A 24,066-nucleotide genomic window follows, 5' to 3' on the forward strand; every position below is an offset into this window, starting at 1 on the left:
GGGTGTTATATGTAAGTGACGAATCACCGAATTCTACTCCAGAAACCAATATTGCCCTGTATGTTAACCACCTAAAGTTTAAATTTAAAACATAAAAATACTAAGATAAATAAATAAATAAATTTTACAAAGAAATTACTTAAAAAGAAAGAAAACTTTAAAAATACTGAAACAAAAGTAACAATGACTCTTTGTTCCACTTTCCGATAAGAAATGAGCTTCGTCTTCATCTGCCCTCATCCATGATGGCTCATTCTCACAGCCCCGTCCCCCTTCCCATCCCGATTCCCTGCCCTGGGTCTCCTCCTTGCTTCTCAAAACATTACTGGATTCCCAACAACTGCTTACATCCCTGTTGGGCCTTTTAGGTTCTGATTTTGATGACACACTGTGGCACACTAACACTGTAGGGAGAAACTTTCCGTAGGAAAAAAAAAAATTTATACTTCAGTAGAAACTATGGTTTGTTTATAGCCCAACTTTCTGGGTTATCTGATTGTATGTATTCTTCACTTTGAGCTATTTCATAACTCTCTATAAACAAATATGTTGTTTTTTGAACAAATTTTAATATCTGCCTGGTTCCCTCATTGAATGAGTTAGATAAAATCTTTAACATATATTCCTTTTTACATCTGTGTGAGAGTCATGGGTTTACTTTTTCCTGAAAATTATCTTTTAGCACTTCCATCCCATGACCCACATGTCTGACGTTATAAGAGCACATGGACTTTGGAGACAGACAGGGCTGGGCCCCCATCCCTGCCCTCACCGAAGCAGAGAAATTGCTACTCTGCCACTCATCCCAGGGGGCACCTCCCCTTGCTGACTGCCCATTCCCCAAAATGAGGGGGGATATGCTTCCATATATGCGCTTTTATTTAATTAAGATCATAAACTCTTATGAATTTACTGATACACAATGTAAATTATAAAGGACATACCAAAAATTTAAATTTGAAGTGGATGAAATTAAAAATAAATAGTAAGAGCAGTTATATTTTCTCCCGTATCCCTAGGGAGACCTCCAAAATCTCATTTTCAACCATTCCTCGCCCTGACCTCATCAGCCCTAGTTCTCACTCTACAGCGATCCTTCACCCTCTTCAAGGGTTCCAGTCAATGGTGCCTTGTCACCACCACGTCCCCCACCCCCACCCTCTTCCTCTGCTAAGAGTCCAAGCTACTGCCCCATAAACACACCTTAAAAATAAAGAACACTCTGAGCTCCCATCTGCGTCATGCACCTCCATTCTGTGAGACATGCAGGGGCCATATGTGAACTCCAATCCCTAGTGACACCCTATGTGGGTCCACACCTGCTTCCGAGCCACGGACTAATGTCAAGTGTATGAGCACTGGTGTCAAAAGGGCACTCAAGACTTCCAGATAATCTTTCTTTACTTCCTTAGTGAAATCAGTTTCCCACTCTCTCTACCTTCTACCTTATTTCTCATCTCGCTCCTCAACCACCCCACTGAACTTGCCTCTTGCTTCACAGTGAAAACAGCCACATTCAGATGAGAACGCTTCGTCTCCCCACGGCAGAGTCCACCAGCCAGCCTGCATCCCTCTCCCAACCTCCTCCAACCACCAGCCACTCAATTCTTGGCTCCTCAGATGCATGCTCAACCTCACTCTTTCTGTCTGCGTCTCCCCGCTTCTCCCTGTATCCACTCCACCCAGGCTCTGTCCCCATCATTCAGCCCATCGGGGTCTCCAGTGACCTACATCTTTCTAAAGCCAAAGGACAATTTTCTGTCTTCACCTCATTCTACCTCTCAGCAGAATGCAACATAATATTTTCCTGCTCCTTTTTACAAGTGTCCTTTATTCACTCTACTTGAATGTGCTCACTCTGAACTCTGCCCTTCCCTGGTTTCCCCCCACCTCCCAGGCTCCTACTGCCATGTCATTTCTTTGAACTGGACCTTCAATGTTGGGGGGTCCCATGGTTTACTTCTCTGCACTCTTTCCCAAGGTGATCTCAACCATTCCATGGCTTGCAAAATGTTATTTGCTGACAATTCCCACATCCACCTTTTCCAGCCCTGATATCATGTCAATTCTCCACAAACACCGGCCTAATTGGCATGTGCACTGGCTGTTCCATAGACATTTCAGCGTTGCGTCTACCAAGGACTACTGCTTCTCTTCCACATACTTCAAATTGCACTCCCCATGCACTCCCTATCTTGGCAAGTGGTATCACCATTCAACCAGTTGTTCAAGCCAAACTTTGCTCTCTTTCCATGTGACCATATCTAAGCCAAAAGTAATCCTTTGGGCTCTACCTCCTACATCTGACTACTTCTTACCAACTATTCAGCTACAACCCGAGTCCAAGCCACAGTAGCTTATTTGAACGACTGCTGACTTATCTGCTCCAGTCCATCTCCAGCTCAGTGTCTTTCTTTTTTTCTTTTTTTTTTTAATATAATAGGTAAAGATTCGTTGTCTAAATTTAAATAAATAAGGTGCTTATTTTTTATAATAATATTTTTATTATGTTAGTCACAATAAAGTACATCCCTGGTTTTTGATGTAAAGTTCGATGATTCATTAGTTGCGTATAACACCCAGTGCACCATGCAATACATGCCCTCCTTACTACCCATCACCAGCCTATCCCATTCCCCCACCCCCCTCCCCTCTGAAGCCCTGTGTCTTTCTAAAGTGTAGACCAGATGAGGGTATGCTCCTGCCTAAACCTTCACGCTCCCACCAGTTCCAGCCCAGTGGCTTCCCATTGCCACCAAGATGGAATCAGCACATTGCCAAGACCTACAAGGCCCTACAGGATGTGGCCCCTGCCTCCCTCTACAGCTTCTGCCCTACCACACCTGTTATGTTTCTGTCCCTCGAACATCAGGTTCATTCCTGTCTCGAAGGCTTCATACTTGCTATGGCTTCTGCCTCGAATGACCTTACTCCAGATGTTTGTATGGCTGCCTCCTTTCCATGACTACTTTATTCTAGTTAGGAATTAAAGCCTCACTTCCCTGGTCTTCTATCTGGCCTCTGAAGCCACATGAATGAATGAAAATTCCTCTTCTACTTGGCCTTTAAGTATAAGGAGAGAGAAAGCATGCCACCATGCCTCACTCCAAGCTCTCCCACTGGCCTTTTCTGGGCCCTCCTAAGTGGTGCTATTCGCCAGAACAGAAGAACCACTTTTTCCTGGCATTTCCTAGAGATCTCAACAAAAGCACAGGGCACAAGCCCCATGGCCTGATCTCTGTGCATGTGAAGCTTGACCTTCTCGCACGCTCGTCAGTTGTTCAACACGACTGCCATATCTACCTTCTTTTCCAAACTGGCAGCTTTCTGATTTCCCTTCCCTGGCAATTTTCTCACCAAAGTCTGTATCAAATGACTTCTTGGAGTCCAAGAATCAGAAGGATCTGGGTCACAAAATCCCGTGATGTCTCTAGTGACTGTCACCCTCAGTGATGAGTGATCGATTTTTATCCACGTCTTATAAATGAGGAATTATGAGGCCTAGAGAAGTCAGGCATTGCCCAAGTTCCAAGCAACCACTGCATGGAAGAGCAGGTGCAGGTGATTACGGGGTACCCACACAGACACCCCCCCAGGATGAAGGCCCTCATCCCCCAGCTGCCGGAAGAGCTGGTTACTGACAGCTCACACTAGCCCCTCCCCAAGACTCGTGCTCAGCTCAAGGGAACTGTCTCAGGCAAGTCAGGTCCCCTCCCTTGGGACAGCCCACACCGCAGTGCTCGTTGATACAAAGTCAAAGGCACAGCTCTGAGGGCCATCCAGCTCCAAAGCTCCCTGTGGCATAAGCAGAGACCCCTGTTACAGCCGCACCACATTAACTTCTCCTTCCACCCAGCCCTGCCTCCCTCACCCTCGCAGGGGTTGTTCTCAAGAGCAGATCCCGTAAACCTCCTGCACTCAAATCTCCGCAGCAGCATCTGTGTCCCGGGACCTGACAGGTGGCATTATGACGATTAATTTTATCTGTCAACTTGGCGAGGCCACAGTACCCAGATATGTGGTCAAACACTAGTCTAGATGTTTCTGTGAAGGCATTTTTTTAGGCATTTTTGCATTGAAATCAGCAGACTTTAAGTAAAGCAGATGACCCTCCATGATGTGGGTGGGCCACATTCAATCAGTTGAGGGCCTTAGGAGAAAAAGACTGAGATCCCCAAGGAAGAAGGAATTCTGCTTCCAGTCTGCCTTGGGACACACGCTGCAACATGGACCCCTCCCTAAGTTTCCAGGCTGCCAGCCTACTCTGCAGAATTTAGACTGGCCAGCCCCCACAATCATGTGAGCCCATTCCCTAACCTCCCCTCCCACCCACATACCTCTACACATACACACCCTATTGATTCTATTTCCCTGGACACCCTAATATAAGTATCAAAGTAAGAATTCTGAATTTTCCCAATCTCATCACCCCTTTTTTACACTACACCATACATGTCTAAATCATGCTTTAGGAAGGTGGACATACATCCTGTTCTCCATTTCATTCCTCAGAATGGAAATTCTTATCTTTCCTCAGTCTGGTTTTGTATTTATTATTCTTGCTCCTGGTTTCCCCTCTCTGATGCTTGGGCCACCAGAAGGCCTCAGTCTGGAAGTTTCACAGACAAGATTTAAACATATAACTATCTACAGGAAGATGCAAACATTGGAGCGGCAGAGCAGGGAAAGCAAGGAGAAGACACACATAGGATCTCATGAACTTCTCACAGACTAACGGAGGTTTGGAGGCCAGCTATTTCCCTGCCCCAGTGGAAGAAGATGGCATTGAACCCTACCTAAAACAAAGTTGAGTTTCTCAGGACCCACCAGACAAGAAAAGGGGGGGGGGTGCTTGAAGGCACCAGAGGGCACCGCAGCTTACCTGCCATCCTTGGTCTATCTCAGGCAGGGCACCTGGAGGGGGTCGGCAAAGTAGGAGCGTGACTTCCTGTGAGGCCCCTCGCAGTAAATGGAGCACCTCCTGTGAGAAACCAGAATCTGTGGTTCGATGTGGACGTGGCATGGCTGTGGGATTTCCTCCCATGTGCTCCCCACTATCTCTCTGGCACTGTCCCCTTGATCTGTTTCTCGGCTCCCAGAGAACTCTGGAGAACACTGCTATGGGCCTGACTTCCTAAAGTGAGAAACCAAAACCACCAGCCTGAGGTTCCCATGAAGGCAATGCACCCATGCTGGGCTAGAAGTGGCCAGGGTCTGCCCAGGGCCTTTTCATGGCAGCACCTGCCAATACTGATGCTTGCTCTTCACTCAAATAGCTATCCAGCATCTCCACCCATCTCAGGGGCCATCGGTCATGTATGCTCCACCACCCCAATCTCTAAAGCTTGACCCTTGGCCCTGAGCTTTCCTCCACTGCTCAGCTTGGGCACTTGGAACCTCTCACCTGTGAAATTGCAGTGCCCTCCTCTCTGCTCCCTGCCTCTTCCGGTGTCACCCACCTCCCCTCCTCCACAGTGTTCAAGAGTGCCCTCTCCACAATGCAGATATAACCAGGTCCTTCTCCCACTGAACTCCCTCTGTGGCTCATCTCACACTCAGCAAGCTCTGTAGTGCAGCACGCAGGACCTGTTCGCACCTGCCGCTGTCTCTCAGCCCACCCTCTCTCTCCCACCTACTCCCGCTGCTCCCACCATCCTAAGCTCTGGCTATGCTGAGCCTCTTCCTCCAACCCACTCTCTCAGAGCCCAGGACTTCAAGGTGCCTTGATAGTTCCTATTTCCTATCTAGGCCAGGATTTCTCAGCCTCTCGTTAGTACTGACATTTTAGGCTGGGTGACTCCGTTGTGGGGACTGTCCTGTCCATTGTAGAATGTTGAGCAGCACCTCTGGTCTTTGCCCACTTGATCCCAGTGGCACCTGCCACTTGTGACAACCACAAATGTATCTGAACTTTGCCAAATGTCCCCTGAAAGGCACTATCATTCCAACTCGAGAACCGCTGATCTGGACGCCACTTAATACCTGCCCTGAGCGGCAATGGACTCCACGGAACGTTCTTCCTTCCCCAGTTTCCTGGGGCAAGCACTTCTGTTTCTCAGGACGCTTGTTTTCCACAGTGGGTTCTGTTTTGTTGTTTGTCCCACCCCTCTACGAGCTCTGAGAACATATGAACTGCCTCTGCGTCATTAGCTCCTCACAGAGCTGCTGACCCAGCACTCGCTTTCAGAAAACAGTTCCTGGCTCACAAGCTAGATACATGAAGGTATTGCCACCCAAGCATACGCTGCCCTGGGGATTCGCCACCCCTCACCACTCAGTCCAGAGCCACTCTCCACCTTGCTCTGTGTTCCGGAAGTCGGCCTGCACAGACTGCAGAGAGGCTTCCTGTTGGGCTCAGCCAATGGGAATATGGGTAGGGATCAGAGCTGGGAGGAGAGAGAGGGGGGTATTTGTTTTCCCGCCTTCCTCCCCAGGGGGTTATCACAGAACGGTTGGGTCCCTCAGCTAATGTAACAGTTCACGTCATCAGGTCCACTTCACCAGCGCTCTCAGTTTCCCGGGTTGTATAATTGCTCCTTCCCATATGCCTTTGGACTTGGGAGGGGTGGGTGGATAATTGCACCCACTGTTCTCAGCCCCAGGGCTCTACACGTTCCCTTGAGCTTCCCAACAACCAGCTCACACCTTTATTAAACTCTCCTCAAATGACTCTATTTCCAGCCGGGACCCTGACTGATATGCACAATATTCCATTGAGATATTATGCTATAAGCATTGAGAAGTGTCCACATTTTTTTTTAATGGACTTCAACTCACAACCCTGAGATCAAGACCTGAGTTGAGATCAAGAGTCAGTTGCTTAAACGACCGAGCCACCCAGCCACTGGGAGAACTGTCCACTTTTTACTCTCTTCTTTAAGTTACATTTTTAAATATATTCAGGACAACTAATGTGACACTACATGTCAACATCTGTAAATATAATAGAGAAATGGGAAGACGGGCAGAAAGGGATGCACTGTAGTCTCTTCAGCCCACACACCCACCTCCTAGAATGTTAGGAGAGCTTTAGCCAGCACAGAGTTTTATCTTCAGTTTCATTATAAACCTAATTAGAAGCAAGGCTTACTCAAGGTCAGATATTCAAGAACTGAGACAGAAAATTAAATGTGAGAACATTCCACCAATTGCTCTCTTCGTATGAGCCAGGTTCCAGGTGTGCCTCTCAAGAGCCCAGAGTATTCTTTACGGTGGGTAGGCCTGAAAGAAGCATGGTTGATGTCCATGTGCACACAGGGCTGCATGGTCTCCTACCTGGAAGACGAGGCCTTCCATGGGCCTTCCATTCACAGCCAGGATGATGTCACCAGCTGCAATGGCCCCGTTCTCCTCAGCTGGCTGCCCCGGGAAGAGTCGCTTAATTCTCACAAGATCATTCTTGAGATGGCTGCAGCTCCCTCTCTCCATCTGTATGAAGCTGAATCCCAAACCACTGGCATTTTTCTTCAGAGTGACTTCAAACTTAGGCCCTGTATTGTGGGATGTGGACAAGATAAATCCCTTAGTAGATTCTGAACGAAATTGACTGGCCTTAAAATGTACACTGTCAAGTAGATGAATTATTTCTGTTCTACACAAAAAGATTTCTTCTTGCTAATTTTAATGACAGAGTCCATTATACCTACATATCAGTGCTGTCCAACAGAAATAAAAGGTGAGCTGCAAATACAAAAAACATGTGTAATTTCAGTTCTCAAAAGTAAGAGGAAACGAGTAAAACAAACTTAATTGTATAGTGTATGTAACCCAGTATATCTACAATATGACCGTTTCAACATGCAGTCAATATAAAAAAGTGTTAATGAGATATTTTGTATCCTTCTTAACTAAGTCTTCAAAAATCAAATATGTATTATATCAATTTAGATTGGCTATATTTCAAGTACTCAATAGCTGCATGTAGCAAGTAGCTACCATATTAGACAAAGCAATTATAGATAATCAACATGGTTTATATATAAAGCTATATATAGTTTATAGACATACACACTATGCCTATATCATTTAATGAAACTTATAGCATATATACTCCTATTACTCCTTTAGAACCTCAATCATTTTTAGTATATTTGAAACAAAATTTTACATCATTAGACTCTGGAGAAAATTCTGGTAAATTCTATGGAAATGTGTTAGCTGCTGTTTTGTTTAGCCACGTGCATGGACCATAAGACAGAACAGCTGCCTCTGGGCAGCAAAGATAGACGCAGCTCCCGGTACCTCACTAGTCTCACAGCCAATGAGGCCTTTGGGTCTCTCCTAGTTTGCCCTCCACTCAGTGGGCAATGAATCAATAGGACAGAGCACTGACTCGTAAACCTTAATTTGAGACAAGAATGAAAGCATCCAAGGCTTTTGGTTGCCGGTGTAACATACGACCAATTTCACCATCACTGCCATCAGAGCCCTCACCTCATTGGATAGCGAGGCTGTCAAAGGGCCTCACTGGAGTGAGCAGAGGAGCAATGAAAGAGGAAACAGACTCATCTTATGCACGTGTGCCCCCCTCCACCCAACCCCATCGCTCACTATGGCTACCGTGCATCCAACCTGACTTACACCTTCAGGAATATCTCTAAAAAAGGATTGAAAAGTGGCTAAGCTCCAAATCAGGAAATACTAAGGGAGTACATGTTTTCCCAGCAGGAAAAAAATCACAGGGCAGTGCAGAGAGGCAACCCATCGGAAGCTGTGCCATGAGGGCCCTGCAAACTGATGGATGATTACCGTTTTACGTGATGCTAATAACAACACTAGATTTCAGAGCACCTTTCCCTCCGAGCCTGCCTCATCACACCCCGCATCTTTTATTATGAATATTTTGGCTGGAAGGTGGAGATTCGGTCAGAAAATGTCTGACCCTTTTATTCCGATTTCATTCCTAAAGATTTATACACAAGCATTCAGGCACCTGATCGAGAAACCTGAGAAGGCATGGGGGAGAATTATGCCTGGCAATCATTTTGGAACAATGCATTTTTTTTTTCCGGAAACACATTCTATTCAATCGGCTTCCATCTCATCCGAACACCAGCTGCATCATGCTCGCTATCTTTTGAGAACCCAGAGGAAGCCTTCCTACCTTCCCTTTTGAGTTGATAATTCAAAAGCAGCACAGGATGACATGACAATAGTAACACTCAATTCTCTCTCCTCTCACCATCTGTCGCTGAGACACAGCCTGCGGGCCTGCCGGGCAAGGCTGTTGCCAAGGAAACAGCCGTGCATTTATCTCCTGTCCTGTCCTTAGCAGAAGGACACTGCTGCATGGTCCTGGGGACTCTTCTCTCTAAGACCAGTCTTGCAACCTAGAAGATGATTGGACAAACTCCATTTGCACTTCCTATGGCAACCAGGCGGCCCTTCCTTCACCCTGCAAATGCTTCTTAATTTTCTGATACTTCCAATAGCTGTTTCACTGAATCTAAAATTAAAATCTCCAATCCAGCCCACTTGTTGGGACCCAGAGCCATATTTTCAACTGCCTGTCGGACAAATGTTTCTGGAGGTAACACATGTACCTTCATTTCAGTGCATTCAAGGCCAAATTCATCTTCTTCCTCTCTCTTACCTTCACCACCTCCTCCTCGTTCTGCCGAAAACATCCCTCCCCTTATATCTGCTCTCTCCGAACGTGGAATCAACCCTCAACTAACCTCCTAGGGGCCACACCTGCAGGGATCCAGCTTACCCCCTTCTGCCCTCCAAATGCCCATCTGGTTTCTAAGACTTACCTGTTCACCATCAGAAACATCTCCCCCAGGGCTCCCCCTCCTGAGCTCCTTCTCCTGCTGTCGGTGTCCAGCTGGACTGTGGCAAGCTCCAGCTAACTTGGCTCCCTGGACCCTATCTTCTCTTCCTCAGGTCACGCCCCCCATGGCTACCCGTGGGTTGATCTAAGACACAAACTGCACGTGCAACAATCTTGATCAAAAGTCTCTAATGTTTCCCATGACCTTGAGTCCAAACCCCTAGCAGGTATCCCAGACCTATGCCAATCTGGCCTCCCGCTTTCTTTTGGTTTGATTTTCCATTCTTCTTCCACACACTATATCTTGTTACACAAGGCATTGTTCAGGTACCAGTGGCTAGACATCACCTGGAAGCTTTTTAGAGATGTCGACGTTCCATTCAGGGGACTTGGACCTGCTAACATCCTTCTGCTGCCATTGTCATTCAGCACCAAGCCCGTGATCCCAGAGTGACAATTCCTACCTGTCATCACTGCCAGCAAGGTGCTGGCAACAAGCAAGAAGTAAGCTTCTCTAACCACATGCATTAGCAAATGTCTAAAGAACAGAGAGTACTAATAAATTATGACTCTGTTCTCAAGATAGGTCAACCAAGGTGGCCAGCATAAGTAAATTTCACTGCAAACCAGAAGACTGCTTTGGTAAAGGAAGCAAACAGGGGCCCTTCGGTTCCCTCATTTTGCCAGAAGGGCCCATAGGAGTCCTTTCTGTCTCTGCCAACTCCCCAGTTACCTAGAGGGCAATGCCAGCTCAGAGGCTTAAGACCCTGAGGCACAAAAAGGCTCCCACCCTCAGGCAGAGGACTGAACACAGCATGGTAACATCCAGATGCTGCCTGGGCACCGCATAGAATAAGGAGCCCATAATGGGTCAATGCCTTCGGGTCTGGGTGTCTGGAATTTCTACTTCCCTGTGACAAGAATCCCAGGACACGTGGCCTGAATTTACCCAGGGTGATGGGAATAGCATGCACTGGGGAGAGGGTGTCAGCGAGTCCAAAGGTCAGCTGGTGACAGGGCCTGAGGCAGATGGAAGCATTGGCCAGTTTGGAATGGAGCAGAGAGTGTGAGGGGGGCAGCCAGAGCCAAAGCCAGGTGGGAGAAGTCTCTCCACATCAGCCCTGTTTAGCTGTCTGATTCCAGAATCAAGACAAGTGAGAGGCCAGCTTTTCACAGGTCTTTGCAGGGGGTGAGGTATTCTGCTTGGGAAATCTGTCTGCTTCCTCCTGGCTTTCACATCACCATACAAAAGTGAAAATGTGAAAGAGAAAATAAGACAAAGAAGAAAGTCTTGTTTTGTTTCCTGCCTGTCTGCCTCCCACCCAGAGGCAACCACAGCTTCTGATGTTGTCCAGGAAAGCTCTAGAAGGCAGAAGGACAGCTCCCTGCTAATGGGGCACTCACCTGCCCAGAACCTTTGAGGCACTGCACAGCCTGCTTGTGGGTGAGGCCACACAGACTCACTCCATCCACCTCCAGGAGCCGGTCACCTGCGAGGGGGACAGAAGTCATGTCTCTGAGCTCCCAAGGCTGCAAGAATGACTGTTTCTGGAGGCCCCTGCCCAGCACCCTTCACGCAGCCTCAAGGAGGGCCAGGAAGCCAAGCTGTGAGAAGCCCCGAAAGGGCCTGGCTGCCAGCCACCTCTCTGAATACCTTTATAGATCAGTGATACAGACAGCTTTCTATTATTGGCTCACAGAGGGGTCGAGTCAACTCTGTATAGCCACATTCTTTCTCCTGTTTTCCTGTGAAACCATTTTTGGAAGTACTTTCAAGTCACTTAGAGGTAATATTTATATCTCCAGGATTTTTTTTTATTATTATTATTTCAAAACAGGTCAGAAAGACCTGGTTGATGCCAGGGACAGGGGAATTCTCAGGAAAATAGAGGTAGCTAAGATCCTGGGTGCCCTTTCTAGCTCAACTTGCCATTTTGGAGAACAAAAAAAATCCCCCCCCCCCCGCTTCAGAGCAATGGACATGAGGACATGAGCAGAGGAAGGGCAGAGAGGAGGCTTGCCACTGTCCTCGCTGGTTACTAAAGTGGGGGTCAACAATGCATGCTCTTTCCTCTATAGGAAGCACCACTTTCTCCCATGAAGGCCAAACAGCAACAAGCTTATTTAAAATCTCCTATTTTAGGGGCGCCTGGGTGGCACAGCAGTTAAGTGTCTGCCTTCGGCTCAGGGCGTGATCCCGGCGTTATGGGATCGAGCCCCACATCAGGCTCTTCCTCTATGAGCCTGCTTCTTCCTCTCCCACTCCCCTTGCTTGTGTTCCCTCTCTCGCTGGCTGTCCCTATCTCTGTCGAATAAAGAAATTAAAAAATCTTAAAAAAAAATAAAAATAAAAAATAAAATAAAATCAAATCTCCTATTTTAAAATCACCTTATGCTTCCCAATGCACCACTACAAACACTTCCTCCCCTTGTTAACTTATCATCGAGGTGGGCCAGGTTGACTCAGCCCCTTTCCCCGGGTAGGAACCCAGGACCTGGAGAGGCAATCGTTTGCACAAAGTCTAGGGTGGGAGTAGGGCCAGGCCTGGAGGCTGTAGCTCCCAGGCCAGGGCTCCTCACACCATAGAACGCAGTTCCCAACATGACTCCATCCCTACCCCTCAGGATCTGCCCTTCCTTGGCAGCTGGCCCTCCAGGAACAATGGATTTCACGTAGATACCGCCATCGAGCACGCTTGTGTTAATGCCACCCTGGAAAACACAATGAAAGATTCACCATCTGTCTGCCCTCTCCTGACAGGGCCTTCCCAGCCTCCCGAAGAGGTCCCCCATCTGGCTGCCACTCTATCCCATTACCTCATCTCCACGTGACAACATCTTATATATTCACTTGCTTGTTTAGACTACATTGTCCACTGTGCAGCGAGATTAGATGCCCATAAGGAGTATAACAGCACAGCTGGCAGGAGGGAGCTGTGCGGCGTCCAGCCCAGCCCCGGCCTGTGGCAGGAGCTCAGAAGTCCAGGTCACATGAACGCACCACATCGTCTCTCCGTAAGCAGCAAGCAGCACTGGGGGTGCAGCCACAGGCCCAGAGGCCGGCCGGGCATGCCCCGTTGCTTGAGACTTGGTGTCGGTACAGACCCAGAACTAACTACACCACGCTCTGTGACAGACTTTGTGTTTTCATGCAATGCTAGATTGTGAACATCCCTCAGGTTACTAGATAAAGATCTAACTTCTCTTTTCTTCTGATTTCTTCATGCTTGTATCTGCACACATGTACGGGCTTTTACATCAGTGGGACTGTATCATTCTTGAGCAGTTTTTTCCCCTCCCTCCTCCAGGGTCTATAGCTAGAGCTCAGAAACCAATGCAAACTGGCCATCCTGAACTCTGGTCTGGCCAAGGTGACTCTGTTCTGACCTTGGAAGTGGGAACACGAGGCTCCACTGTGACCGTCCTCTGGATGACCATGGATCACCTCACTCCCCTTTGGTTTACGTCCCTGCAGTCCCACTCTGCTGCCCTTTCTTTGATGTGTGGCATAACCACAGGGTCAGGACCCATCACCCAGTGCCACCCACACTGCTTGGAGTGCCGGATCATCCCAAGTCTGCCCTGCATCTCCTGGCTTATCTTTGAGTCCTCTCACCCACCCCCCACAGAGGCCCCACCGACTTTCTTGGCTCACCACTTCCCATGTGCTGCTTGTCCACAAGGAGCACATTATCAAAGGTTGCCCTATGAATGGAAATGCCCACCAAGGCTCCGGATGAACATCTTTTCAACTGTGTACTTCCCAAGCTTGCCTAATAATTCTTACGGTCACACTGAATCCAAGTGTCCCATCTTCTTTAACCAGTTCCACAAAGTAGATTTCACTGGCATTGATTTCTGAAGGTGGTGGAGAACAAGAAGAGCCAGCACCCTGTCCCCAAAAGACAAATGAAAATAAAGAGGGCATGAAGACACTTGCCCTACAGAAGCGATAACACCTCTTAGCTCTCGCCAGTATTGCACAACAAAGGGAACGTGAATTTCAGGGCTCAACAGGGAACATTCCCAGCTTTATCAGCTCCTCCCTATGTGACCTTGGACCAGTCCTTGGTCTCTCCAGCCTTGGTTTCCCAATCCATGGAACTGGAATGAGAGATTCCCTTCTCAATGTAACTGTGAATCATACCGCACATAGCAGGGCTTAATAAATGTAGGTTTCCTCCTGTTTCCACTCAGGATGCAACTATCATCTGGAGAACTAAAGCCATCCAGGCCTTCCTGGTAGCTTCACACATGACACCAGCTAAGTGATGTTGGATTCCACATACACACCAGCTTCTTGAGAAGAAAACAACCCCAGGAGGAACTTCAATCATCCCCAGCAAGAGTAGCTGCATTGGGGCTCTACTTAACAGTGGCTGAATGCCTGGGGGAAGGACAGAAGACAAGAATTATCTCCCATGTGGCAGGAATTTAGCTCAGTACTATGACAATAACCATGGATGGTTTGCTTATTCATTCATCCAATCATGCAACAACATTGAGTACCTGTTACATGTCAGGCATTGTGCAGGTTGAGGGGACAGCGCTGGTAAGACAGACCTGCCCCTATTGAACTACTGTTTGGTAGGGGAGAAGCTTTTAATAAACTATGCCCAGAAGGTGGAGCCACGGGTACTCCCAGCCTTTTGTCCTATCTGCCCCCTCTGCTTAGCTGCTTCCTGGTTCGCCATATTGGAAAATACCATTAATGCAATAGGAAAATAAACAGGCTGAAGTAAGCTAGAAAATTATCAATCCAACAGAAGAGGTTCCAAAGCGATTGGTATAGAACAGACGAAACTCCAGTTGTTCCAGAGACACTCCAGACTGTGTAGTCTGGCAAGGTGTTTTGCCCAAACTTTAATTCAAAGAGTAAAGCAACCCCTGAGGTTGAAGTCCAAAGCGAGAGTGTGAAGTCAGCTACGCCACAGAAAGCTACCTGCCCACAAAGCTGGCCCCGTGACCCAGAAGAACCTGGCTTGTACAGCTTCAACTGCCTGTGGTCAGCTGTGGTCATGGAACACCACTGCTCCCTTCAACTGCTCACCAAAACCAGCCCACAGGTTTGCGGCCTCAGAGACCCCAACTTGAATCTCTCTTGACCTGCTTCCTATCAAGGGGGGGCCTTCTGAAGTACAGCCCCGGGGTGATGGCTTCTGCTCTGGAGTCCCACTTCTTGGATTCAAATCCCAGCTCTGCCTCAGACTCCCTGAGAGACCTTGGGCACATTCCTTTCCCTTCTGTGCCTCAGGTACCCCACCGACAGAAAGGGTTGATGATGAAAACTATCTCACGGGCCTGTAATGAAGCTTATGGGATAGAACACATGTAGGTACGCGGGGTGCTGCCTGACACATGCCTACTCACTCCATAAAGGTCCACTCTTAGGAGTATTCTCTTGTTGACCCCTCATCCTGCTCTTCGTGGGGTGCACATTCCAGCTGAGCACCATGGCCAAGTAGGAAGGAGCTAACATTCCTGGAGCCCTACTGTGAGGCCCTTCTGTCTCCACGGCTCTGCGGACCGACAATACCTCTACTCATAAAGGATAAAAATGAGATGGAGAGAGCTGGGATAACTTGCCTGTTCCAACCAGAGTCCCAGCAAGAAAGCAAAGGTGTACAGGCTCAACCTGGGCCACAGAGGAGAGCTCATACGAGGAGGCCTGCTTTCAGAGATGCTGGCATTTAAAGAAACCAATAAGGAGGGCCAGACACCCCGGGGCTAGAAACGGTAGGTGCTATTCCCTTTCTGAGCCTGAGAAGTGAGAGGAGGGCATGGTCGAAGGAAACTAGAGAGTAGTTCTATGGAGAGGAGCATGTGATAGGAGCTGTGCTTTCAGGAGAGGGACAGCCCACCTGAGCACAGACAGAGAGTGACAATACTGTCCTCGCTCACCCCCAAATGCTGGCTGCCACCACGGTATGAAATAATAGCAAATATATGTATTGGCCTCTCCTCGCTTCCCTCTACCCTTGTAATTTCCTAAGTCTTGTTCTAATAACTGGTCTTTGGCTATAGTTCCTGGCACAGAGCTCTCAAATCTCTTGGAATTTCTTGGGTGATAGTCTTTTGTTCAAAAGAGGCAGCTCTTGGTGGGTTTCTGGATAGATTCAGGATGGGGGCTAGTAACCAGAAAGACCAAGCCATGATTCAAAGCTTGGAACTTGCCATCTCACCCCACTCCCCATCCACTGGGGAAGAGAGAGGAACTGGAGATTGAGTTGATGATCCTTCATGCCTATGTGATGAAGTCTCCATAATGATACCAAAAGCATGGGGTCCAGAGAGCTTCTGGGTTGGTAAACACATATATGTGCTGGGAGGATGGCACCTCAACTCCACAAGGATAGAAGGTCCTGTACTCGGGACCCTTCCAGGCCTTGCCCTATGCATCCCTTCACTGGCTGTTCACTTGTACCCCTTGAAACATCCTTTGTAATAAATTGGCAGTAATAAGAAAACTGTTTTCCTGGGTTCTATGAGCTGCTCTAGGAAATTATCAGATCCAAGGAGGGGACATGGAAACCTCCAATTCGTAGCCAACTTCAGACAAGTGTAGGTAACTTGGGGACCTAGTACATGTGATTGGCATCTCAGATGGAGGCAGTCTTGTGGGACTGAGTCTACTCCCACAAAACTATTCAGTTACTGTCAGAATTGTTTCTGGGATGAAAAACCAGAAGTGTTGTGAGTGGGGTCCTAGAGTGAGAGTAAAGAAAGTGGAGAGTTTTTCCTAGACCCGGGGCCTCTCCTGGGCAGAGCCAACCAGAAGACAGAAGTCTAACAGGGTCTGTGAACATCAGCTTCATGGGGCCCAGAGCAGAAGGGAGAAAGTTCTAGAGGGCAAAAGGAGACCTTTCCACCCAGTGTCCAAGGAGACACAGCTTGAGGCGATGGCCCTGGGGCTGAAATACATAGCCTTCTGTATCCCAAAGCTGGCCTTGTCTTCTTCTTCCCTGGTGTTGTCAAGAGCAAAGCCATAGAGTTGCAGTTCGAGGACCAACTAGAGGCCAAGAATATATGGTATGTCTGTCCATACATTGCCCTTGGTGGCAGCCAATGTTATTACCAGTACCAAGTCTAATCAGTGACTGAGGACACTGGAGGAGCAAACACTGAACCCCGTGGCCCAGGCACTGCACCAGGAGCTTTGCCTTTTCACCTTTATGTTCTTCTCAACAACCATGCAATGCAGGTACTTATTTCCATTTTGCAGATGGGAAAGCTTAGGGTCAGATGGATTAAGTAAATTCTATCTAGCTGACATGGCAAAAAGAGAGCAAAGAAGGACAAGAAGGACTTTGGAGCCAGGACTCTTGGGCTCCACAGCCTGTTCTCTTTCCTCCAAATTCTAGAGAGTGAACCAAGGGGATGGTTACCTTTAATGGCAGAGGGGAAAGCTGAGGTCTCTCGCTGGGCTGTAAGCTCTGAGTCTGAGCTGCTTCGAGTTCTTCAATATTTTTCTCCTGGTCTTGCGTGTGTGATGAAAAACTTCCCTGGTGCCCATTGCTCGGGCTGTCTGTAGAGAAGACCCCAGAATTGGCTGTGCTATTCTTTTCCTCACTTGGGGTATTTCCACAGATACCTATAAAAACAAGCCAAGAAGTCAACAGCTTGGAAAGCCTGGCATTTCAGTGGAATCATGCTACATGGGGAACAGGATTTTCCTCCAATGACAGAGAGACCTTTTATAGCTGCTGGGAACGATGTGAGTTTAGCACCTCGGGAAGGATGATGCATTTAGAATAGAGAAAGGGAAGATTCTGGGTGTGATTTAAAAACCTAACTAGAGGGTTGTGACTCAACTATGAAAATATAGTAGCAACTGGAGAGTTAATAATGCCAGCTCCATCTTCCTAATTTCTTGCCATGTGATGGACAATACACAAACATATACACACACACTCACACACAAACACACATATTTTATATGTATATATCTTTCCATCTTTTCAACACATCCACCAGGAAGGTGTTATCCCACTTGAAATATGAGAAAGTGGAGTCGAAAGAATTAAATAGCTTGCCCAGGATCCCACAGCCAGCATGTGGTGGTACCCTTAAACTCAACCTCTTCCAGGAATCCCACTGAGCACGCCTATAATCAACACGTGATCCAAAGGCCAACATGTTAGGTCTTTGGGGGAGGATTTGGTCATAACAAAATGGTGGCCTCCATGTGGGCAAAGGCTGGGCCACTGATTCCTGTTTACCCCCTGTCTGACCCTTGACCTGGCACAGAAACAGGGAAAAGAATGTGAGGTCAGGAATCAATAGGTAAAAACCGTGGGCAAGGTACTTAACATTTCTGGACTTCAATTTCCTTCTAATTAAAGTAGAGATATTATCAACTACATTTTAGGGTTGGTAGGGCTTAGAAATTATATAGGGAGAGAGATTTTACATATGTAGAGAGAGAGATGAAGAGAAATTAGTTTAGTACATGGTAGAGCCTCAATAAAGATATTTACTATTAATATGTTAATGTTAGCTGTTCAACAATATGTGGGAGGAAGGCAGAATAGTCTAATTTTCTTTAGATGTGGATACAGAAACATACAAGTAGGTTTCCTTTAGATACAGACTCATTAGCACTTAAGGAAGTACCCAAACTCACACACTCAATGAACTGTAATTTAATGAATTAGATTGGAAGTTATTCAAATCTAAAGGTATTCAGGAGGGAATGGTGGGGCCACTGTTCCATAAAGCCTTATTCCTAGCAATCTCATTTGCAGATTCTACTGTCATTGTCCTTCTGGCAATGTTGGAAGCATCTGCTCATTTTCTTCCACACCCTTCCATGAGAGATGAGGATGGAACTTGTGATTGAATTAAAAAGTAAAGCTGTACCATGTGAGCCTGCCTCACGGAAATACAAGCTAGGAGACCTTCTGCAGGGAACGAAAACTCAGTCTGTTGTAGAGAGTGACAGCTGCCCGTGATGGGAATGTTATCTGTCTTGTCCCTGACCTCCAGTCTAGAGCGCCTGCCCCATCAGCAAGCTAACCAGATAGAAATTCACAGCAGTCAATCCTCCGCAGCTGTGTAAGGAGCCCCAATCATGGTAGGCAGAGTTACCAACAGGGGACTGGGGCCCTAGGGTGGAAAGACATGTAATTCACAGGCGTTATGGGAAACCTGCTGTCCAAAGTTCTAGGGTGAAACTGGTTTGAGCCTCACAGACTTTGGGTGCCCATTTTTTACACCTCCCATCCCAACGGCCAGCCTTGAACAACACCGAATCATTCCCAACTCAGCTGCATTGGTTCCTGACCAAAAAGGATGGCTCGATTCCTCCTCTCTGTCCTAGTCCTGCACAAAATGTGGAGGGAAATGCAAGGAAAGATAAAATATTATGAGAAGAACACTTGGGAAATCCAACAGAGACTGTGAACTGGGGCTGGTGTTTCTCAAGAGCTGGCAAAGCCCCTGGGTCGGCTCCCACCACAGCATGGAAGGCACACGCTGAGGCTCCGGCTTTGTCCCCTCCCATCCCCTGTTCTCGGAGCAGCTGCGGACCTGGGAAAACCCTCAGGCCATGGCGTGAATGTGTGCAAGTGTGAGAGAATGTGCGTGGTTCTCAGAGGGCAAGGAAAAGAAATTGTCCAGACACCCCGGAGTGTGAGAGAGAAATCCAGAAGCCTGAGTGCACAGGCAGTCTGTGGTTAAATTACAGGATCATTCAACCAAAACTCAGTGGTGATTCCAGGTAACCCGGAGGGAAGGGAATGTTAACATCCCCCATTACTTCCTCTTTTTTTTTTTTAGATTTATTTATTTATTTGAGAGAGAGAGCCAGTGGGGGGTGGGGGATACAGAGGGAGATGGAGAGAGAAAATCCCAAGCAGACTCCACCCTGAGCGCAGAGCCCACCTCAGGGCTAGATCTCACCACCCTGAGATCACGACCTGAGTGGAAACGAAGAGTCAGATGTTCAACCGACTGCACCACCCAGGGGCCCCGCACCCCCATTACTTCTACCCACCTCCCCAAACCCACTCCTAAATAAACATAATAATATTATTCTTTGATAGGGGCAACAGTTGCTCTCTCATACTTACCTAAAGGATAAATAAAAGTGTCTTTTAAAAGAACTTTACTGTTTGGGATGATCTCCAACAGGCCAAGTCTTAACCAGGTAAGACCAGCGTGCCCGCTGTGCGAACTCACTTTCAAACACAGCTCTCCAGTCTCCTCCCCAGCCCATTGCCACATCCAAGCCCCAGCTATGTAGAAACTCTGGAGCAGCCACTTTCCATAAGGCCTTGGGTGACAAAACAAATGTCCTCCCCATCATGCAAGAAAAGTGGGCAGAAAACCATGCAACAGCTGGACGGGCCATATCCAATGAAGAATTGGAGCGTGGCACTCGCATCAGGCAGAGCAAGCAACAGTAAAGCCCAGTCTGCCTGTAAGCCTGCCAAGCTTATTGATTCGTGTCACAACAGTGCTCCTTTGCAAGCCACCACCATGAGAAAAGCAACGTCAAGCCTACGTCAACTTAAATATCTGCATTCAGAAGCGGGGGAACCTCCTCTATTTTCAGCAGTTCTTGGTTACCATGCTTCTGAATGCAGGTGAAGACGTACCTTTTGACTGAGAAATGATTAATTCTATGCTGTCAGGAGAATTCTGAATCATTCTAACAGCCATGTCGAACGTGAAGCCCTCCAGACTGATGTGATTCAAGGCTAGTATCTGCCCTCCTAGAAAAATAACACACCTTAATACCATCAAGGAAAGAAAGAGCAGTTCCTTAAGGCAATGTCTCTGGCAATTTAAAAAGATGTACCTGGCTTGATCTTTTTAGCTTTCTCAGCTGGTCCCCCAGGTATAATAGAAGATATAAAAATGCCAGGGTCAGCTTTGCCAACGCCTTCACCCTCGTTTATGACAAAGCCTGTAATCCAATGATATTTAATAAGATGATACTTAATGATTTTGCAGCCCAAAGAGGTTAGGTCATTTGCGTGAGGTCGCACAGCTACCAAGTGGCACTGCTGATATTTCTAGCTAAGTCCCCTGAGTCTCGAACAGCTCTTTCCACTCTGAGACACGTGGAGAAAAGTTGATTGCCCCCCCATCAGTAAGCACAGCAAAAGCTAGGAACACAACCCATCAGATTTTGCCCCAGTAGATAATCAGAAATAGGAAAGAGATTGTGTTTTTATTTGAGTAGAGTTGAAACACAATGTTACATTAGTTTCAGGTGGACAGCACAGTGATTCAACAAGTTCATACATTATGCTGTGCTCACCCCCAGTGTAGCTCCCGTCTGTCCCCGTACATCCCTGTTACAATATCGTTAACCGTGTTCCTTACACTGTGCCTCTTATTCCCATGACTTACCCATGCCGTAACTGGAAACCTGTATCTCCCACTCCTCTTCACCCATTTTGCCCACCCCCCACATCCCTCCCCTCGAAATCATCAGTTTGTTCTCTCTCTTTATGGGTCTGATTCTCCTTTTTGTTTATTCATTTTTTTTTAGATTCCACATATAAGTGAAATCATATGGTATTTGTGTTTCTCTGTCTGACTTACTTCACTTAGCAAAATACCCTCTAGGTCAATCCACATTGTCTCAAATGGAATGATCTTAACCAGAAAGAGACGATTCTTAATAGAGTATCTTGTCTCAGTGTTTTGTTTCTTGTGTGGTTTCTCAGGGTCTTTAAATGTAATAAACAATAAAGATGTGAAAAAGATTGACTATTCCTTACCATCACTAAGAATCTAAGTATACTGGAGAAAGGCTGTCACATGGTATTAGGATAAAAAGTCTCTTTCTTTTTTTTTAGAGAGAAAGAGAAAGAGCAGCAGAGGGGCAGAGGGAGAGAGAAAGAAAAGAATCCTAAGCAGGCTCTGTGCCCAGCACGGGGCCCAACACAGAACTCAATCTCATCACCCCGAGCACATGACCAGAGCTGAAATTAAGAGTCAACTAATGAGAGACTATGGACTCTGGGAAACAAACTGAGGGCTTCGGGGGGGTGGGTGGGGGATTGGGATAGGCCGGTGATGGGTATTAAGGAGGGCACGTATTGCATGGTGCACTGGGTGTTATACACAAATAATGAATCATGGAACTTTACATCAAAAACTAGGGATGTACTGTATGGTGACTAACAAAAGTCTCTTTGTATCTTGTACTTAAATTCTCAAGATACGAACCCCCAAATCTTATCAGGCTTAAAAGGAAAACTTTGCCCCCAAAGTCCCATTATTTGTTAGGGACACTTAAAGGGAAGAAAAAGAAGTGATCACTGAAAAAGGCACGCTGGGAGAGAGTCAAGAGAGGGGAGTAGAAAAGTCAAAAGGGGAAATGGCACACGCCTTCCTTCTGCCCAGAGGGAGAGACTGGGTCTCACCTACCAGAAGTCCCTCTTACCGAAACCACGACGTGGATCCCGGGTCAGTGTCACGTGCACGATTTCTTGTTCCAGTTCAGCTATAAAGCCCTTTCTCCTGTTATTTTGTGGCCCTAGAGGTGGAAACAAAGTCACAGTGTGCTTTTTCCCCCAATCATCTGAAACCACATACAAAAGGGGTCAACAGTATTTTACACACACACGCTCAGGCACACACAATACCGGGACTGGATCACTGAATACACACTTCTGATCCCCTCGCTGGGTCAGTGTTGTCTCATCAAGAGCAGAGGCAAGAGTGGGGGCAAGGGACATGGGGCTCGTTTTCTATACAACTTACTATAGCTATTTTTTCCTGCATTGGTCTTGGGACAAGACAGAATTTGAGCAGCGATGTACTTGTGGGCAGTGAAAAGTAAAACTAAGGTTAGAGCACAGAGATGGGATAGCGAAGACTTCGCTTCCTGAGTCTCTAATAATAAGAGGCAACATGGCCCCACAGATCAGCAAGGGCACCCTGCAGGGTTTCCCCCTGAGCTTGGGTCTTGGAGGGGACCCGAAGCAGGGCCCTGAGGTCATTCTGGACAAGCTGGAGTCCTGGGGCGGAGCGCGCGATTGCTGACCACAGAGCACATGGGCAAATCCCCCAGTGCGACCCACCACCCCGTGCTCTCCACATCTCTCCCCCAACCTCCAATCCCGGGGACCACAGCAGAGCCTGGCGACGGTTCGTGGTAAAGAGCTGCCCAGTGGTGTTCCAGGGTCAATCCCCAGGCTTAAGTTTAGTCAAGTCTAAATATTTTCTCTAGTTCTGGAATCTTTCTTTCCTTTCCCTGGGGTCTTCCCCAGAGGATGTACGACAGAGGAGAGCACTGTCTACCCTGTCTATGTTTTCTGGTGAAGAGTAAGAGGTGAAAATCTGGGTCCATGAAGATTGGAACTGAAGTGGACAGCGCGCTTCTGACCACACCACTCCACAGCAGGTGCCCCTCAGGCTGGACCAGAGCGCTGAGGACCTCCACTGGCACTAACACATTTCAGATCCACCTGCCCAGCCCAAGCCGAAGGGGGACTGCAAGGGCTCTTCCTGACCTCAAGTAGTTTTGAAATTAATTTAAAAAACAAAAAGAGGGGCGCCTGGGTGGCACAGCGGTTAAGCGTCTGCCTTCGGCTCAGGGCGTGATCCCTGCGTTGTGGGATCGAGCCCCACATCAGGCTCTTCCGCTATGAGCCTGCTTCTTTCCTCTCCCACTCCCCCTGCTTGTGTTCCCTCTCTCGCTGGCTGTCTCTATCTCTGTCAAATAAATAAAATAAAATAAAAATCTAAAAAAAAATAAATAAAAAATAAATAAATAAAAAACAAAAAGATTGTGACTCTTCCTGGGAAGGAAAAATGACGTAGCAGCAGCAGTTTCCAAGCAAGCGTCACGTGCAAGGTCTCCTTTTTCCCAAACTTGGCCCACACCCCGGCGCATACCCCTGTGCACATTCTCGACAGACGGCCCAGAGGCAGGGTCACAAGTCCTTGGCTTCTGGATCAAACAGATGGTCTCCAGCTGCTCCCGACCTGCACAAGGGCTGCAGGGAAAGGCCACAAGATGAGAAACGGCAACTCTAAGAGGCACCTTCCTGGCATTTCTGAGTCTGAGTGGTGGCCTGTGGAAGGCAGCCAGGTGACCCATTGACAGACCCCATCACAGGCTGACCTGGTTGTCAGAAGTGTACTGGGAAGAATAGCTTTGGGGTCTTTCTGTCTGAGAGGGGACCCTTGAGTCCCCTCAGCCTCCTATAAGCCTCCGGCTGTCCCAACTTTGAGTTGGGTCTGCGCCCTTCAAAACCTCCTTTTCCTTAACCAGAAAATAGGAATAATATTCTTGTTCCCCATGCTTGTGAAATGATCATACACCATTGGCT

The 24,066-nt window shown here is 47.5% G+C and overlaps 1 protein-coding gene across 1 annotated transcript in view; it reads right to left on the bottom strand.

Annotated features, from left to right (window-relative positions):
* The window catches only part of FRMPD2 (FERM and PDZ domain containing 2), a 91,964-nt gene that overhangs the window by 6,721 nt on the left and 61,177 nt on the right, over positions 1 to 24,066 (bottom strand). Inside the window, exons 16-26 of the mRNA XM_011231958.3 lie at positions 23,630 to 23,730; positions 22,173 to 22,265; positions 20,574 to 20,681; positions 20,371 to 20,487; positions 17,158 to 17,363; positions 13,560 to 13,664; positions 12,391 to 12,484; positions 11,177 to 11,262; positions 9,182 to 9,329; positions 7,276 to 7,490; positions 4,883 to 4,981 (exon numbers count right to left, since the gene is read on the bottom strand). Coding sequence (XP_011230260.2) covers positions 4,883 to 4,981; positions 7,276 to 7,490; positions 9,182 to 9,329; positions 11,177 to 11,262; positions 12,391 to 12,484; positions 13,560 to 13,664; positions 17,158 to 17,363; positions 20,371 to 20,487; positions 20,574 to 20,681; positions 22,173 to 22,265; positions 23,630 to 23,730 — 1,372 coding nt within the window. The remainder of the gene's footprint in view (positions 1 to 4,882; positions 4,982 to 7,275; positions 7,491 to 9,181; positions 9,330 to 11,176; positions 11,263 to 12,390; positions 12,485 to 13,559; positions 13,665 to 17,157; positions 17,364 to 20,370; positions 20,488 to 20,573; positions 20,682 to 22,172; positions 22,266 to 23,629; positions 23,731 to 24,066) is intronic.

Source organism: Ailuropoda melanoleuca, chromosome 6 (assembly GCF_002007445.2).
Source record: "Ailuropoda melanoleuca isolate Jingjing chromosome 6, ASM200744v2, whole genome shotgun sequence".
NCBI classification, from domain to species: domain Eukaryota; kingdom Metazoa; phylum Chordata; class Mammalia; order Carnivora; family Ursidae; genus Ailuropoda; species Ailuropoda melanoleuca.